Source organism: Tyto alba, unplaced genomic scaffold (assembly GCF_018691265.1).
Source record: "Tyto alba isolate M040663 unplaced genomic scaffold, T.alba_DEE_v4.0 Super-Scaffold_42, whole genome shotgun sequence".
Classification (NCBI taxonomy): domain Eukaryota; kingdom Metazoa; phylum Chordata; class Aves; order Strigiformes; family Tytonidae; genus Tyto; species Tyto alba.
This window is the reverse complement of record NW_024881318.1, coordinates 17,859,146-17,878,980: the sequence shown is the minus strand read 5'-3', so window position 1 is coordinate 17,878,980 and position 19,835 is coordinate 17,859,146. Positions and strand designations below refer to the sequence as shown.

Here is a 19,835-nt window from a genome sequence, read left to right as displayed (position 1 = left end):
GACGTCCAGAACAGAGAAATGGTATGAGAGCACTTCTGCCTGGTGTTTTTCAAATCTTTGATTGTGGTTTGACTTTCACAGGATGCTGGAGGCTCTACAGACCTCCACTGAGAGGTGTCAGCCTCAGGGTGCCTGTGCTTGGAGATCAACTCTTTCTACCAGCAGCCCCAGATACACCTTATTTACAGATATACTTTATTTTTATATAGCTTTAATTACAAAAAGGTGTTTCTACTCACTGAATGTTCGGATAACGTCACTCGGTGCACTGGCGGGGCTGGATCCATAGGAGTTTGCTGCTCGGACGGCAAACTGATACTTGGTGTTTGGGAGAAGTCCTTTGAGAACCATGGACTCCATCTGGATCTGTTCTCTTATTACTGTCCAATTGCTGTCAAGGTCTGGCCTTCAGGATCAAACAAAGCCAAGATCGTAAATAATTAAAGCTGACTGTAAAAATTAATTGCCTTTAAACTTTCCTGGGAAATGCACAAATTAAATGAGATATAAGCCTGCTAAATTATCACTGAAATCCTTCACTCTTAAGGGGCCAGACTGTGCAACCACTACTTAGCTGCGAAGCCTATCATATCAAAACTATACAGTGACACTAAACCAATATTCAGGTTTTGCTTATAACGCCAAGGAGGTTGCTTAGAGAACAGTTTGACAAATCTTTTACCTGTTTTCATGGATTTTGGGTTCACAGTTTTCAAGTGGAGGTATATTACCTTCAGTTCCCAATCTCCTGTTTGGCTGTGTAAAGCAATACTTTCCAATAGAGGGGAAGATCCTGATTTATTTCTAAGAGCTCGTGCTCTAATTCTAATGTCACCAAGTCCCTTAAACCATATACAAGCATTAGCAGGATGAGAATCTAGCATTTGATCTCCCAGGCAAACAGATTAATCCAAAATCTAGATCCAAAGTCTCCTCTTCAGAAAAGGAAAAAAAAAAAAAAAAGACATAAACCAGAACAACAATGCAGAGAACTTGGCCTATGTATGTGGCTTTTGCAACAAAATTCCCATGTCTGCCTTTGGACAATGCCTGGTTAACTCATGATTCATACTGGAAGCCACCTGCCAATAAATGCTTGCTCTAAGTGCCATTATAATCCACCTGAAATCAGTACAACCATTCACATGCCAATTTGGTCTCGAATGTTTAGATTCATGTGAGAGGGACATTGGAAAGGGAAGGGATACTTCAAATACTTTGAGAGAGTATTCTGATACTTTCACACCATTTCTACTCTCTCTAAAAGTGTCTCTTCTTATCAAAAAGAGAAAGGTAAACAAATACAAACAAAATTAAAATGTAAACATTAAGTCTAGGTCACCCAAAATATTCCAGTTGAAGCCTATGAAAGTAAAATAGGGACAGAAATTACTTTCAGATAAAATTATTCCAGTGTCCTTTGCTAAGATGTCCTTGTGATATTTATTATGGGAAATAACCTCCAATTGCTCCCTGAACCTACCAGTGTTTACACAGGACTAGCTGCAAATGTCTCCAACAGTCTCCAATGAAAATTATAGCACAAGGCAGGCATTTTGTATTTGTTTATTTGTAGCTGGAAGGAAATGCCAAAGTCAATGTATGCTTTCTTTTACCAGTCAATACAAGATTTATTGATTATTGAAGTTTCATTGCTTTGTGCCCTCAGGGAAAATGCAGTGACAAAGCAGCAGCTCTCAGCTGTCTGCCTCTTGTGCGCTGTGGTACACAGGATGCAAATATTTCATTGTCTCGCTAAAAATAAAAACAAAATCAGACAAATGCACAAGATGTAATGACAGCTAAACAAACCATCTTAAGTCACCTTCCACCACCATTTCCTGGTAGACAGGAGGGCATTTATTTTGGCTACCCTTTCATTGTTTCCATTCTCTAAGCTTTTGATGCCTGGGCCAAAATGAAAATGTATAGTGTTTTCCAAATGAAAGCTGTTAACATTACTTCCTTCCACATGCTCGCTTAATAGTGTTTTCAATTTTCCTGTACACATCTTTCTTTGGCTCTAATTCCAGTCCAAGGAATTCCTGCTAGCTCAAGAGCTGCCTCACAGTCTCTCTGCAGCAGACCCTGTCAATGTCTGTGCCCGAATGGAAACACACACTTCTGATGAAGGCACCCAAATGAGGAATTGCACACTGTGAAGTTTAGGAGGTAAGACAAACCGTAGGCTAGGCTTCAACTTCGCTGTCTGTCTCTCACAAGACTTCCTTCTGGAGAAGTGAATAATAAAGGAAATGCCTGCAAATGTGTAAGCATCTGCAGTTGAAGGAGAGGGAAAGAGGGAGATTTATCACTTGACCTTTGATACTTGCCCAGAACATTCCCTGTGCGAACAAATCGGTACAAGATGAAAAAATGGCAAACAGATGGGGAGAGGAACACAACAGACTCAGCTGGTGACTGCGTCCAGGGCCAGCCAGCTCCCATGTTTTCTAAGCTGGGAACATTTTGTTGAAAACTGTCTCCATGGCCCTTTCTTTCATCAAATTTCAGTTTGTGTCAACTTTTACACTGGAAGAGCTCATTTTGATGCTATTTTTCTCATCTTTCTGCAGTGCTACATTCCCTGGACTGGCACAAGTCTCTGTCTCCAGCCGAGACCTCACGGGGCTGTCCTGGACGTTGTATCTCTGCACGGGAAAATCAGACAACTCCCATGGGCATTTTCTGCTCTTGAAGTTATAGCTGTGCATCGCCAATGCAGAAATGACATGCAGTAAGAATCTGGTCAGAGAGTTTTAAGATAATAAACATATAAGTAAAGTCAATAGGACTGGATGGATATAAATGAAGGGCAGAATTATGCCCCAAATGGACCCAAAATATCTTGATTATTGCTTTATATTGTAATCTGGGGACTGATTCAACTTAAGAAACCTTTCTGATGCAAAGAACTGCAATTTTATACTCACTTGAACTTCCCCTTAAAATCACCTGGAAATGATTTAACAAAGTGAAGCACCTGCTAGCAATCCAATTTTCATAAGGTTTTTGACTGTTCTTTTGTGCTGTGTTTATACTCCTCTCAAGTAGCAAATTCATCTCTACAAATTATTTTCTAAAAAATATTCCTACAAATAATAAATATGATGTTAAGAACAATACATTCTTATTTGCTAAGAAAAATATTCATTGTAGAAATGAATGTACTATAGGATATTATTTTTAGTAATTATTATTATTTAGCTTTATTGTGACATTTTCTACAAAATACAGCAACCAGGTCAACTCTGAGGAAAGGAAAAGTAGACAATTTTCTAACCTCGTTCTTTTGTTAAATATTCCTCTGACGCTGTCTGATATTGTTAAGCACTTCCTCCCCAAGTTCTACATCTTCCACTCCTCTTCTTTCATTAATAAGCTTTTCAAGGATTTAACCCCCACAAGCAGTGACATAAATGTTGAGGTAGATGTATCTGTTTCATGCATTAATCAGAAAAACAGTATTTAGGGTATTCTTGCTAGGCATTAGGAGGTGTCTCCCTGGTCATATCTGTTGTTTCACGTTCTTTGCAAACAAAAGCAAATATGACTGTCCAATTCTGTGCAGCACCAGGGATAGATAGTTCAACATGGAATGGATTTAGGTACACTTTTGGGGGGGCAGCGAAGGCTTGAAACTAATCAAGAACCTGCCCACAGCACTATGCTGAATCTGATCCACCCTAACATCTGTATACTGATAAATCTCCCTAGTTTTATCATCAGAACCTGCCTAGCTCATTGCAGCACAAGTTTCATGCCACTACCAAGATATTGAAAAATTTCCACTGTATGTCAAGATTAACATTGAAAACTGCTGACTTCATCTACGTACCAAGGAGATGAAACAAAAGAGACCTAATACTTTTAGAGGATATGCTGCTGAAACATGTGTGGTTCTGTAGATATTAGCTGACTATAAATATCTGTATAAATTACTCTCCAAGCTTAAAAGATTGAGTAGGTACTCAATAGATTAAAAACTTTAGTATTTGGAGTATTAAAGTGGAAATATCCAAAACATTTTTGAGCATTATTTTTTTATAGTACCTTTAGGAAAAACACCCAAATTAGTATGTTTAAGTCCAGGGCCTCACTTTAGAGGCTTTCATAAGAATGCCATTTGTCGTAAAATATTCCACAGCATAAACCAACAGACTACTTACACTGAGCTTGCAGGCTTCCTCCTTAGCTCTTTTAGGTTTAACACGTTCTTTTACACATTCTCTATGAACTTTGCAGTGAGCAGTGAGACCTACATTCACCTTCCTGACTTTCAGTATTTAGCCAACTTGGGATTGTGGTCTCCTTACCATCCTCTTGCAATTAACAGCAGAGCAGAGCCTGAATTAGCTCAGCTCGTCCTACATAGGAAACTACCTTCATCCCTCCACTGCCTATAGTGAACCAAAAGGTCCCAACGGAAACCCATGCAAGTGCCTAAATAAAGCCCCAAATTTAGACCCCAGGTAGAAACAGACTTCAAGTTATCTCTGGTTCTGATTTGATTCTGCTATGTGCAACCAATTAATTTATTGAGTTTTCATGAGGTTTTAATCCCCAATATCACAGTTGATTGGTTTTCCCCTCATCTCAGTTCCTCTAGCATGGTTTTTCCAGGGTTAAATTCATAAAGTTAGTTCTAAGGGGACAGAAATGATTTAACAATGTCATAGTTTTTAGACATGTGTGCTGCACCCGAGAGAAATTGCAGATTTACATAAGAAAGTCATTAATTTTGCAGAAGCACAGGATAATATTGTATTTCTTTGACATAAAAGGCCTTCATTCTAAATTTACTTGCAGTTTTGTTTTGGTTTCATTTAACAGCTTTAACTCATGTTAATATGTTTTACAACAAAAGACAATGAAGCTTAAAGTTAAATCTTTACTTATAATTGCCATTAGGGCTTATGGCTCATTGAACATTCTCCAAATATATAGTCAAGCTTCCAAGTCTAAGAGAGCATATTCCCAAAATTAACAAATACACTCCCAGCTTAGCTTTAAACCTCAAACTAAACAGTGTAATCAAAACATTGTGCTGTTAGCAAATGCTTTCCCGAAGTCTAAAACCAACAAAACACTGAAATTTCAATTACTTGTATCTTTCAACTTAAACAGTGAAGGCAGCTTTCCACTCCCTGGCTGAACAAAAACATTCAAGGGTGCATTTTCACTGTGTCAGATGGAGATGATGGGCCCACTACTTCTTGCATTATCAGGCCTCTGGTGCTATGAAGAGGTATACATAAACCTGCAGACTCTATTTTCCAGCAAAAGCACAGAGGTGACAGAAGTGCAGTCATTCAGAACCCAACAAAATCCCTTCCCCATCCACCAAGCAAATGAGAGAAGAGATGGGGAGAAGAGAGAAAGGCTCAGATAATAATTGTGTTCAAGATACAGATATCGGACAAATTTATTGGTAATGCTACAGCAGAGTTTACATGATAGCTATAATGTATCTTGTCTTTATATCCTGCCTCCCAGTGCAATGAACATTGGATGGCTTCCCACTAAATATGGGGCATTTTGATTCAAACACAAAGTGCAACTTTAGTCCACAAGTAGGCTTTCAGCCTGAGAATTCTTTCTGTTATATCAGTATCTTCTAGATTGTAACCATAGTTTAAGCACTGAACCAACAGCTCTTTTTGTCTATTTTAACAACAATTCTCTTTTTAAAATGAAAGTGTTTTTCTGAAGAACAATTTTTTGACCTTTACAGCTCAGAGTATATAAAGAAGCAATTCTCTCTTCTTGTCCAGGAACCTCAACTAAAACTTCTCATCAAGTGTTCACTCAAAGGATTAAACTTCCAAAGGCTGAATTTTGCCTTTGCAAGGGTAAATACAGGACCAAGCAAATAAAAATAAATAGCTTTGTATGCAGATATTAGTTTACACAAGCACATGAACAGTCAGGTATGAATACTTGTTTGTGTATACAGATACAGCCACCTCCTTCTGACCCTTCATATGCATCTTAAAAAAGCAACTTGACTGGCAACTTTTCACAGCTCAGTTCTATTACTGCAAATTTTAAAGAGTTCAACATAAAAGAAAAACAAAACAAAACAAAACAAAACAAAACAAACAAACAAACAAAAAAAAACCCTACCAACAGCCACATCCCCCCAAGGAAATCTAAACAGAAAGTCCAACATTTCATGTAAACTTGATTACAAAGCAAGTCTGAGACCTGTAAGATCAAGACCCAGAAGACTTTTGTCAGGTAAAACTGCCCAACATACTGAGTTTGCAATCCCCAGATTATTTCCCACAGCAGCCCAGGGTACTCCTGCTCAGTGGAACTTCTCTGCCACACACTCATCGTTTGACAGCATCTGATGACTGGAGAAACTTAAAACTTCATTCACCCAGGCCTTTATTAGAGAGAACAGATCAAATTAGACCTTATTTTTTTCAATCAGAAGTCATAAATTATTGGTGATTTTATAACAAATTTGATTATTTCTGGTTTTATTTTTGAATTCTCATGGTAATTCAACCCACATTGAGAGGAAAACTAAATGTACTATATACAATAAGTAAATAAATCGTGAGAACTATCTATATGCAGTTTAATAGTGAAATTTAAGTAAAAAAACCTGTAGTGCACAAACACTGAAATTCAGTTTCCACTGGCAAACTTGCCTGATAAACTCCACTGTGTAGTACTGGATGGGAGAACTTCCTTCGCTCACTCCAGCCTTCCAGGATAACGCAACTTCTGAATCAGAAACTACAACGATCTGGGGCTGATAGGGCGGTGCAGGGGGCATGCACTTATCTAAGTCAGAAGAAGCGCAAAGGAATATCATTAGAGAAGCGGATGGACTAATACAGACAATACCCCAACACCCACAGACTTGGGAATCAAATTCATAGGCTTTTTCCCTCACTTGTTGCCCCTCTAAAATGCCACACTTGTACAAATATACCAGTAAAACATTACAATACTGCACATGACAGAACTGTGTTACAGACGTGTGCCCTGACAGTTTTGCAACAGAAAGCCATGTTCACAGAATTACCTTGGGATAAGGTTGTCACGTCCCTGGGCATGCTGGGTTGTCCTTTCCCTGCCCAGCCATGTGCTCCAATGCTAACACGGTGTGGAGTGCCTGGCTTTAGATCACCAATAACAACTTCCTACATGAGCCAAGAGAAAAAAAGAACATTGTGAGAGCTCCTTCATGTAACTGGGGTCGGTGCTGTGAGCTGAGATTTGGGCATTTCCCATGTAACCTCCTAGCAGGATTGTCCCCAGCCCTGCTCAGAAGCAGCAAATACAAACAGCACCACGTGTTTCCTCTCAAGCTGCAGATTCACCCTGGGGGAATCCACAGCGATGACCTGGACCCATTTCTCAGCATAACTCATAAGGTTGCAGATCACTTACATTCATTATCCAGTCTTTCTGCTGGTGAAGTCAAAGTCACATACTATTCCCTCCCTTGAGCCACTTGCTGGCATTCAATATCAGTCTGGAGAATTTTCTTTGTTTGTTTGTTTGTTTTTGTTTTGCATTTTTTATAAATCCAGAGAGCATAGAAGCTCCTGAGAACGAAGCATGTTGCTGCAGTGTGAACTGATGATCTTTAAGTTCTCATGGAGCAGAGACCAGGCCCAATGCCTCTCACAAGTTTCTTAGCCCAGCTATCAGCCTTGACCTGAAGCGAGCATTTCCTTTATTTGTCCTTCTGCCATAAACACAGAAATATTAACCCACAACTACTGTAAGGGAGGCGATGCTAAACATTGTGTGAAGAGTCTGTGCTGCTGAATACTGTTGAGAGAAGCCTGCTCAAATCTCCCAGAAATTAGCAAATGTTACCCAAAAAATTACATTCTATCACATCACTGGCTGGAACACATAGCATGGACCAACTTCAGACATTTAGATCTGGTCTTTAATGGAACACGTGTAAGTGTGCATAGAAATTCAGTATTCTTTACCTGCAGCCTGTCTGTAGAGAGATATAAATCCCAGGTTTACAAATTTTGACAGCAAAGAGAAGTAAACAGAAATACAATGCTCTACACCATAGACTGTTCTGGTGTGAAAAAAAAAAAAAAAAACACTTATAAAAGAAATGTTTTAGAGAAACTTTTCTTCTGTTTTTTGTTGTCTAGTATTAAAAAAAAAATATTCACAGTGCATGTGAAAATGCAGAGATCTCCTTTCTCTTCACACTGGAACAGACTTTAAATCTGCATTTCCAGTTGCATTAAAATAGTAAACAATCCCAAAATTTTATTAACTGCTAAATTTCCTTATGACGGTCTTTTGGACAACTCTCCCTCTCTGTTCTTTGGGGAATTTATGTTATTGCTACAACACTGTTTGGCAGCACCCTGACATCTGTCATCTCTGCGGTTTTGGAGCTCCATCACCAATTTCCTATTAACATGGACCACCTGACCATTACTCTGTTTTTCCATCACTCACACTTGATCTGCCTGGATGATTTGGATTCATCTGAGAGAGATGATAACAATGCTGGACAAGTAACTGCCCAGAGAGCAGCAGCAAAGAACACTCACACTGAAGGATTTATCTGGGTCTTTCAGTCTCGTGGCTGAAGTGATTGAGATCATTCAAAACATGATCTGAAAAGCCAGTTGCTGAAAAGAGAGCACCTCCTCACGATGACAATATTGATGACCCTGCTCCTGCTATTCCATCCTCCATGACATACATACTGTCTGTCTGTATTTAAATTGTGTGCATTTGTTCCTGCTGGCATCACTCTTTGTTAGATTCATTCTTATGAGAAAAAATGTTTCATTATGTATCTTACTGTTTTCACACTATTCAGGAACTTGGCCTCTGCAGAGTAGGATATTGATGTACTTGCCTCATATTATTACCTCCAGACTCAAGTCTACAATAAACTAGGCAGAACAAATCTCACTGACCACAAGACCAATCAAGATCAAAGTCCTAATATCAACTTAGGTATTTAAGTTCGACATCTGTACCCTCAAAACCTCAGCAAGGTGCTCTCTTGCCTTGCACACATGGCTATCTGCCTCTCTCTTCTGGCAACATCCTCTCTATGAACACAGCTGTTGGACATACAGTGAGAATCCTTGAGATCAAGTACCTTCTAATCTTCTAGGATCAAGACATTAGTGAATATGTAAAGATTCAGGGTATCATCAAGCTACCCTGACCTGTAGCAACAGGGGAACACCCACCACACACCAAAACACTTCCCAATGAGATTCTGGAGAAAAAACACGGTTCCTTGTACCCCACTGTCCAGGAGCCTTGGAGTACATATTTCACCTATTTTTTTCCTTGCATTTAAGAGAAGGGTCTTAAATCAAACTTTTCTCCATCCCAGAAGAGACACAGTGGCCTCACAGATAAGGAATTTAAGTAGTATGAGGAAGAGTTAACTCCCCATCATTTCTGTAGTCTTCCTCTCCACTCAGATTGCCTCTATATTTTGAAGCATGATACCCCAAATTGGACATTACATTGCCGATGAGGCTTTACCAGGCACCAACCTCACTTTCTTGTCTTACACAACACTCTTGCTAAATCCCTGCAAAATTACATTTGGTATTTTCATTACAATCTCACATTCTTGAATGTGGTGAAGGAAGGCAATGTCTTTTCTGTGGTGGTGAAGTCAGGTGTACATAGAAACCGTTTATGTCTCCCTGCACTGCCACGCAGCTTGCCCTCCCTCCAAATGTGTTGAAACTGTTTTTGAGTCTGTGCAGTAAGCCACCTCACAGAAACCAGGATTATACATTATTTTCCAAAGAAAACCTGTTTTCTGTTTTGTTTTGGTTTAATAAAAAAAAAAAAAAAATCAAACCCTGGATTACAATGCAGCTGCAGAAACAGAGCTGGGTCTAATGACACTTGATGCCCTCACAGCCTCTTCCCAACATTAGTGGTCTCAGTTGGTCACTCCTCATTTTGTACTGGTGTGTTTGGTGATATGATATGGAACATTATTGCTCTCTGTGGCTCTGTGCCTGACCTAAAATCCCCCACCTTTAAAGTCTACTAATTTTTCATGCTTTTTTCTTTTTTTTTTTTTTTTTTTTTTTTTTAATATTTGTGCTCAACTTTCTGAATATTATGGCCGGTAGAACTACTGCCTTATTAAATTGTACTGCATCTGCAATTCTTCTGGCTTCTCTCACTTACATGTTCTCTATTATAAGATGATATAATACAGCTACAATACATTATCCACTTTGCTAACACACAGACACATGCACACATAAAACACACAGAAACAGATGACCCAGTTCAGCTCTTGCTATGACAGTCTCACATGGTCCAAAGAAGCCTCTGCGAAAGCAAAGGGGACATACCCATCATCAGGAGAGGAGGCTTAGTGATGGAAACATGAACTGTGCAGACTTAACCACAAAATTATTGCAGATTTCTGTTGAGTTTGGTATGAATATAACAGAAAGCATTTCAGCAAGAACACTGCTTCCTGAGGATTAATGACAGCTGGGAGCTGATTAATCCCAGTCAGTCATACTTCTCCACAAGTACCTCTCAGAAGTGTTATTTTCATCAAGCAGAAAAAAAGGGCTCAGCATGGGACCTCAACTCTGAAATGCCATAATCCAGACTCAGCTCAGCTGGGATTGAACCAGATAGTCCTGGTTCAAGCATATCCTGAGGTCTCATCTGGACATCAACCTTCCACAGTCTAATCAAATTTCTCTTAATTTATACCATGAAAGCTGTGCAAGATCCACCAACTTTGCGTGATTTCTCCATTCCTAGAACAGCTCAGGAAAAAAAAAAAATACTCACAAGAAGTTGTTCATGTTAGGGATTTCAGTTAAACACTAAAATAACTGCCCTTATCCTACCCAAACCCAAGCACCTCCTGCTTGCTTCCCCCCCGCAATAAATCCAATCTGTTTACTGCTCAAAGGAAGCAGACTGGACTGAGTACAGGACTGGAAATAATTAATCTAAATAATTCACCAGCTGCAAAGCCATTAAGAGGGCTGGTATTTCTTTCAAACCTGTTTTATACTAGTTGTTAGTCTCCCACTCCTTCCTCCTGGGCGTTGCATGGCTGGCCTCATCCCACACTCCTCCTCCTCAGCTCTTACTGGACTGGCTCAGGTTTTTCCCTCTCCATCTCCTCTCCCACTGCCAGACTTTTCTTCCCTGTCACTGTGTGTCTGACTACCCAACTAACCCTGTCCCCTCTAAGTCCTCACTACCTGGATATAGCTCATTTTTTACACAAATTTACTCCAAGCAAAACAAGATATCCATAAATACTTCTGGTGACTGAGAGAAAAGTTTATCCACTGCTAAAAGGGGAGCTGCTGTACCTACATGTGTCCACCTCCTTCACCTCTGGATTTCGAGCTTTAGGCACTGTTTGACACATTTTGATTACAAAAGATGTTGTATAAGGGCTAAGTAAAATCAACATCTGAGATCAACTTTTGTGTGTGAATCTGTGGAAAGACCAGGTCAGGAATGTTCAATTTAATTTTAAATCACAGCTGTGACCAAGTTTCATGTGAAGCAATACTTACAAAAATTGCTTGTCCTTCAAGCTGACCCTGGGAAAAAGCAAAATAGGACTTGTTAATGAAGTAACATACTAAAAAGTGATGGCAAAACCACACAAATAATGGGCCAGGGAATTAGAACAAGGCCAGTGCTGCAGCATACAGTAGTCTATGTGGCTGTTTTTCATCTTCATGAGTACTGGCATACAGACTCTGTTCTCCCAGTGAGTAAAAATTACTGCTGTCGGAATTAAGATAAAAAACCAACGTGCTGTTTGATCTCTGCTGGCACTACTTGCAAGAATGTTTTTTTGGTAAAAAAAAGCAAGTGAAGAATACAGACATAAAGATCAGAACGGAGAAAATAATACATAAATAACAAAATAATAGAACATGGCAATGATATTCTTTCATTCGTTGAGATCGCAGAAACCTGTAGGAGTCAGAACTGACAACCAGAGTGATGGAAAACTGCAGGAAATCTGAGCATCCCCCTTACTCGTGTTTCCCATGGGCAAGGTTTCTGAGCATTGCCCAGTAGGGATCAGGAAATATCAGAGAACACACTTCACTGAACAACAGGTGGGGAGGCTGAAGGAAAAAGGGTAAGGAAATAAAGGAGAATGAAGATGAGCAGAAGAGAAAGGAGGGAAAAAATGAACTGTGAAGAAGGATCACCAAATAAAGATTGTAAAACCTGCAACTCTCCTCTGTGCACACACATAAGCCTTTGATTCCTGTGCTGGTGATGTTGCCGTCTCATGGACAGACCGTCCTTTGCAGAGCACGGTGTGAATGTGCTCCCCTCACACCCCCCACCTTGCAGCACTCCTTCGCTCTCTGCCTGAGCAGAGGCTCGAAAACCTCTGTCCCTGCCTTGCTGAACTCAGATAACAGCTTCTCTGCACTCAGGAAGCACCAGCATGTTTTGAGAATACCCTTTAAAAGCAGACAGTATTAAAACCATCCAGAAGCACAGAGGAGTTGCTTTCATCTTGGCACTAAATGCTCAGCCGTGCAGCAGAAGAGGACGGGCAGTGTTCATTCACAAAGGGAAAAGGAAGGGGAAATTAGAAAAGTGGAAGGAGGAAAGAGGAGGGGAGGGTGAAATAAAGCAAGTAAGAAAGCAGGGGAGAGATAAAAGGAAAAACAGAACTGAAGGAAAGGATGAAAATGGGAAACAAGGAGGAAGGGTAGTGTTTTCAAGAATAATAAAAAAAAAAAAAAAAAAAGAAGTTGAGGGAATCTTCTAGGAGTTGGATTTGCACAGATGCAAAGCAGTATTAAACTTTAAATTATGTATTTGAGGAGGCCAGAGTCTCATACAGAGACAAAAATACACTGAAAACTCTGTGTCTCCTTTAACTCACACACTTACCTGTGTCAGACACTGCAGTACACATACACTGATATTGCAAATCTAACTATGCTTAGTATCATGAAATTCTCCTTCCATGTTTGGAAGTGCACAGGAAATGAATATTCAAAATTTAAAGTTCTATTTTAGTAGATGCCAAAGGTCAGAACTGGGAACATGCAATCAAGTCACAACAGTATTATGTGATAAATGAGTCAGACAACAAGGAGTAAAAGTGTATCACACTGGCTGGATTACAGAAAAACATTGTGATATTCTTTTACTCCATACTCAGAGCAGATCCAGGGCTTGGATCCTCAGCATAATTCACAAACAAGAAACAACTAGGCAGTTGCAAGTTCCCACTTGCAAGCTCCGCTCCAGTACTCCAATGGTTGATGAAAAGAAATACTCACCATGTTTAGCATATCCAGACTCAAGGGAACATCATGTGAGAGCTGTTTAACTGCTTTGTCATTTTCAATCTCTGAGTAAAAGACCTTGAAAAGAAGATACAGTCAACACAGTTAAAGCAATAACCCAATGCTTCAGAATGACATAAAAACAAGTGCATTGTTATTACATTGTAGAAAGCATTTGAGCCTATGATCCCCTACCTTTTTAAATACACGAAAAGCTAACACCCTTTAACATTCCCTTCATATTTGCTAGAAGTTGTCAGGACACCATCTTACACTGTATGTGCTGAGCTTATGTGAAATATAGCCTAGCTTTTAAGGCAGACTTGAACTGACAACTTCAATTGTGCACCAGTTGGCCATGGTCAACATGGACAGCTAAAGATTTTTGATACTGGTCTGCAAAAGTCAGGCATTTTACTTCACGTAAGGAAGATACTGACATTACTTGATCATGTAATTATAAAAATTGCTGTGTTATAAATGTCTCTCCATGTCTGTTGCCATGTACAGGAGACTAATGAGCCGGGGAGTCTGCTTTCCTGTACATAGAGAGCCTGAGATGCCAGACGGTCAAAACCTAACACAAAGTGAAGATGGTGCGGGTGCAGCACTATCAATGCTGTTTGTCATTGGGTTTATTATCATGCCACACAGGCGCTCAAGGCTTAAAAATAAACTGTGACTTGGATGCTTGATCTACTGCAGGAAGAGTGAAAAATGTTTAGGATTTGTGATGATAGAGTATTACAATTGTTTGAAAAACATCATGACCTATAGAAAAGCCACTTATTCACCACACCTCTGTTTTCACACAGTAGAACAGACCCAACTACACACAGAGCCCCGCTGAGGCAGGTTCTGGTCACAGCAAGTGCTTCTTCATGTCCTTGACTACAAGCACTTTCATAACAATAAAAACAATCCTGCAGCTGGGCTGCATTAGTGTCATTTACAAGACCATGGGATGAAAGGGTATGTGTACCAGAAATATCTATTGCTAAGAATTATCTCAATCTTTTAGCATTCACCAATAATAAAGGTAGTCAGCAGTTTTCTGCTTCTAACCTCTTTACTCAAAACTGAATTTTGGATTATTTTTTTTCTGGAAATTTCAAATCCTTCCACAGAAAATGCTAACAAAAACAACTACTATTTGGTTTTTGTTGTAGGGGAAAACAATGAATGCCAGTCAATATCCCGCATCTTTGCTGCTAATTCCTTGCTGATTAACTTCCATTTTGGGACTGAGTTTCATTGTCATGGAACACCTGTTAAAGAAATACCTAATAAAAAAGAATGAATGGCAGATTAGTGATCATCGCTTTTCTGCTTGCAAGCTAACACCCAGTACCCAGTTTAAGCTAGCCATTCTGTTTTGCCCAATAGGCAGAAGGTAATGTGGTGGAAGCTTGGAGGGGGTCAGAGCCCCCACTATAAAATTGCTGGATAAAACAGGAAAATCACTTGACTTTTATAAGGGGAATTTGCCACTGAGGTAGGGGGGAATAAACCAAAGTCCGTTTTGATTTCAGGTTGTGGCTGGGCTGCCAGGGATGCTATGCAGTACATTACCTATCAGGGGAAGAGACACCATGAAACTCTCCTTCCTCTGTACCTGCTGCCAGTCTGGGAAGGTTTGGAAGAGTAGTTTGGAAAAGCTGTTCATGATAAAGCAATCCTCGGACTGGAAGTACAAGTCAATAGATCTGAATGGCCCTGAAATTACCATGCATCTCCCTTCACTTGCGCTGTTTAATATCGACCTGCTCTGCTCTCCTTTACTGTTTTATCAGCTGCCGAGAGCACCAAGATCCTTGCATGACAACCACAACAGAAAAGCAATCTATACCCACTGCAAGACTTTGACATCCAACCCAAATTCCCATCATAGTTTCCTTCTAAAACATGAAACTCTTGTTTCTTAAAGTTACACTTCAATCCGTTCAAGCCCACTGTCCCCTGACTGCTTTCTGGGCAATGGTACTATTTGTTACAAGATCAGGCTCTCCTGCTTTCTTCACCATGCCACATGTGTACCCAGACCATGTAAGATATTGCAGTCCTCTGCTAGCAGCATAGAGGATTACTTACCGTATATCCCGTGATGGTGCTCGCATGCTGCTTTGGCATCCTCCATTGCACGCTGAATGCTGTGCAGTTCAGTGAATCCAGCAGTATATCAAGAGGAGGCCCCAGCCTATCTGCTCAAATCAAAATGATATCATATAAGAAACCATAGGACGTATAACCTCTTCTTTAGCCATCTGGCAGGTATGGCTTTGAAGTAAAATAGACCTGTGCTGCCCTCGTTCCAAACTGTCATAGTCCACTACTCAGATTTGACATGAGTGTGCCTTTTCCCTCCCCACCTCTGTCCTCCAAGGCAGCAGCAGGATACCAGGAGAGAGTGGAGGAGGGGGACATCCCCTCTTTCGGTGGCAAGGGACTGTTGATCAGCTCAGGACACCTCATGGACACCTTCAGACTCCCCTCCATCCCCCTCCCCGTCCCCCTCTCCCTCCCTGGCCTTCACATCCAATAGCAACATCCTGGTGTGAGGAAAAACAGACCAAACCCCAAACATTCCTCCTCTTCAACCCTTTGCTGCTTTGGCACAGGCCAAGAGACCCCCTCTGTGGGCAACAAGAGGTCTCTTAGTCACCACCAATCTCTGCAACCTCAATTCCTTCATGAAACTATGGATAGGAAGGGCAAAGATTTAAGTAAAAAGCAAGTTTAGCCTGATGAGAAGAGCACAACGGATCCCTCAGTTCCCACCTGCCTCTCTCCAAGATGCAGGTTATGTCAGCAGGATCTCTGGCCATCACCCTTGCAGTACTGCCATGGTCAGCCCCATCTCCCACCAGCTGCAGTGGGAGGAGGGCATTTTGTTATGGCTACACTGGTCTCAAAGCACCTATCCACCTCCTCTTCCCATGGTACAGGTTGGTGTTTCAGTACAGTCATGAATCTAACTACTGCAAAAAAAAAAAAAAAAAAAGAAGACTGTAGAAGAAGGAAATACTGAGCTCCATGCCTCTAGTAACATGTTAGCAGACGTGTGTACTATCTGAGAAAGGGCAGGGAGCAAGTAAGGTTTTTAACACAACTTCTCCAAACCAGCTTCATCTGTGCTCTTGAAACTAAACCTACCTAACAAATAACTGTAATAAAGAACTGATTCAGACATTTCAACAACAACTTCATTTTTTTTCAAGGTGACAGTTTTACTATGCTTAGTTTTTTGCATGGCTTTATCTATGAAAATTTTAAGTAAAGGCTAAGGAGCCCCCTTTTTTTCCCGCTGCATCTGACAAAATATCAAGCAAAAACAAGCTACTGTAAAGGTCACTCTTAGATGTGAAGCAAGCCTGCATCAGATTTACACTTGTCACTTCCACCAATATATTTGATTTGAAGCTAAATACAAAACTTAACATCTTACAAACTCTGCACAGTATCGATCAGTATCCATACCCAAGTAGTTAAAACAGGAGCAGAATTGACATTTTGGTCCTTTTCAAACCAATTCTGCATTCTATCACCACCAGGAAACTCTTTGGTCTATTTGTTTTCATGTGAGTGAGCAAGTGTGGCCACTCAGGCTCTACCTCTCAGTTAACACTCGTGACTCTCTGTTTTCCTGGCCCTTTTTATCTACTTATTTCTCTTCAGTGTTAGAATAAATCCTAGACAGTGCTGGGTGCAATCATGAAGGGATAAATATATAAATAAGGTTTAAGCGACCCTAACTTCTCTCACCACTCAGTCCCTATGCCTGTAGCTTTAGCCATTCTTACCTAAAAAAATTTGCAGCAGACTGTCTCCTTGACAAGGCTGCACAAAGACTGCATGTGATGGGCTCCTCACCAAGAACTTTTTTTTTTTTTTATTTTTTTTTCCTTTTATTGTTGAAACAACGCAGCAGGGATTTAAAAAAAAAAAAAAAAAACACATAAAAAAATACACCGTCAGAAAAAGAGACTACCCATTGTATGCTAGAGGTTTGTATTTTCTACAAACTCCAAGAATCTTGCTTATCAGTTCAACTTGAAAGAAATTCTGAAGACTAATGCCCTATATAACATCCCCAAGAAGTTTGTGTAGCTGTAACAAGACAGGGCTGCACTTACACATTAACAGGGGGAAACATACTTAGGGCTCTACCTGTGTAAATTGTCCCCATCACCTGAAATGATCTAACCTGAGTTAATGGGAGCATGCCCTAACAGGCTCCTACTCTGTAAACACAAGCCACCAGACAGATTCCCAGTTTCCCTCCCAGCCTGTCATGTTTCCCAGAGGGTAAAACAGGAAGCTGCAATCCCCTCCCAGCCCCTTTCCAGGGACTTAGCTCCCAGGGAAGGGGCACAGAGGAGCTAAGTCCATCCTAAATGGATCTTCAGGTAAACAAATAACCACCCAGTGCTTTGAACAATGCCATTGATCAGCCCATAGGCTTTTAAACATGTTCCTGAGATGCTGGAAACTACCCAGGACCCAAACATAGAGACATCCACACATCCTTACTGTCTGTACAGTCTGTGGCACAGGTTCAGCCTCCTAGGAGAGTCTCCCAGGAATGGCTTGGGGGATAGCACAGCTCACAAACCATGTCCATAAGTCAGTACGGACATCTTTTGGGAGGGAAAGTAGTTCAGCCATACGGGTGAGAGCCAAACCATGCCATATTACTTGCCCTCTGGGCCCTCACCCATTTTTTTTTTTATTAGCACAGACTTAATCTCATGGATCTCTGCTCGGTTCAGGGGCTCTGAGCACAGCAGAGTGCCACCTCTCATGCTCACCTCTTGCCCTGCATTTAGCTGTAGTTGGACCATACGCCATCATGTGCTACCTGCTACCAAAAGGAGAGGCAGGGAAAAGCAGCCAGGTATTGTTGTCTACTTAAGCAGCATTTCACATTTAGAAAACACCTTTTCAATCTTCACAACACCCAGAGAGGCAGATTAGTATTAGAGTTATAAAGGAAAAATAACCCCTAAACATTCTCTCTTAACATATTCATGCCATCCCTGTATTACTTTCTGGGGAGGCTCTGAGACAAGTGTGCTGGGAGGCATAATTGCTGAAATAACAAATTTTAATCTACAATGACAAATATTCATATAAGGCAGGCTTCAAATTCATATTCTGAATGCATTATAGGCCAATAAAATTATTTACAGAAAGAATTTGGTGAATAATTTGGACCAACAAATAAATTTGAAAAAATTGCAATCCATTTGCAGACTATCTGCAAACAGAGAGGCAACATCTGTTTAATAAGGAGTCACACCATGAATTATTCACCCAGCCTTACTAAACTCTACTATCTCCAGTTTGCAGATGATGAGACACATAGAGCCAAATACTGACCTCAGTTACACTGGCCTATAAATTGTCACTAGAGGAGTAAATACAAACTCAAGCCAGGGAAAATGAGAGCAAGGAGCTGGAGAGGTCTGTATTTCCACCTTCCTGGTTTAATTCTCTCTAGAAGTCAGGCAATTCCCCTAATGCCACAACAACGGTGGCAAGAGTCACGCTTGGGAACCGGGTGTAAGCACCGCCGGCACCTCGCACTGTCTGTGCAAGCAGCCTCAGGTGATGCTCAGCAGCCAAATGATGGTTTGGGGAGTGTGTGGGGTCCGCTCACCACACCACTGCATCCCACCCTCCCCGTGACAAAACCGCATGACAAGTAGGCACACAGTGCTCACCTTGCCAGGGACCATGCTGCCTCCTGGTTAAACATGAGACAAGAAGAAAAGTAAAACCTGGGCCAGCCCGGCCCCACGCAGAGAGTTGTTTCCTAGGGAGGACAGAGGGCAAGGCAGAGAGGAACATCTCATACAATGTGGCGGTCCCCAAAGTCCTCTGCTGTCACCGCTCCCGACCTTGCAGCTCATTGATGTGCATCTGGGGATTCAGAGTCACTTCTGGTTGGCAGAGTCTGAATTTCACACAACCCAGGAGAAAGTTAAAAATGTCCATTTTAGGACTGAACTTTGCCTCCGCAACCATGACAAAGTGCCTGTGTGATGTGACACAAGCAATGTTTATGCCACTGAAATGCAGATGTCATGGCTTTGAAAAAGTCATGATGAAACACTATATCAAAGCAGTTTCTCAGCTGATCACAACTGTTTCAATACATATCACTGGTTTACTAACAATTTGTTTTGAGATAAATGTGTAATTGAGGTATTTTGCAAGATTTTGCAGAACATCATGTATTAGGCACACTAAACCATATTAAAACTAGTCTAAATATTTATGTCTTTATGTCAAAGGTCATGTTTAGACTATACAAAATAAAAATAGTTTTCAAGGGTAAAACTCTTTGGATATTTGTAGTTCTTCCTACAATTCAGGTCAGAAATACCTCTCTTCTCAAAATTCAGCATGAAACATCTGTTAATCTGGTAGCACCGTGCACAGTGGAAAACCACAACAGAGCCTACTGTCCACTGCATCCCACTGGATGGGGACCTGCAGACAAGGGAGGTGCAATATATCTAC

At 40.7% G+C, this 19,835-nt stretch overlaps 1 protein-coding gene across 4 annotated transcripts in view; it reads right to left on the bottom strand.

Annotated features, from left to right (window-relative positions):
- The window catches only part of EGFLAM (EGF like, fibronectin type III and laminin G domains), a 77,345-nt gene that overhangs the window by 42,630 nt on the left and 14,880 nt on the right, over positions 1-19,835 (bottom strand). For 3 of the 4 annotated variants that reach the window (XM_042804683.1, XM_042804684.1, XM_032992216.2), the window contains exons 2-7: positions 15,402-15,511; positions 13,305-13,388; positions 11,556-11,582; positions 7,043-7,160; positions 6,663-6,798; positions 240-406 (exon numbers count right to left, since the gene is read on the bottom strand). In XM_042804683.1, the coding sequence (XP_042660617.1) occupies positions 240-406; positions 6,663-6,798; positions 7,043-7,160; positions 11,556-11,582; positions 13,305-13,388; positions 15,402-15,511 (642 nt within the window). Of the gene's footprint in view, positions 1-239; positions 407-6,662; positions 6,799-7,042; positions 7,161-11,555; positions 11,583-13,304; positions 13,389-15,401; positions 15,512-17,110; positions 17,132-19,835 lie in introns of those variants that run through there. The other variant, XM_032992217.2, reaches the window with a different exon arrangement.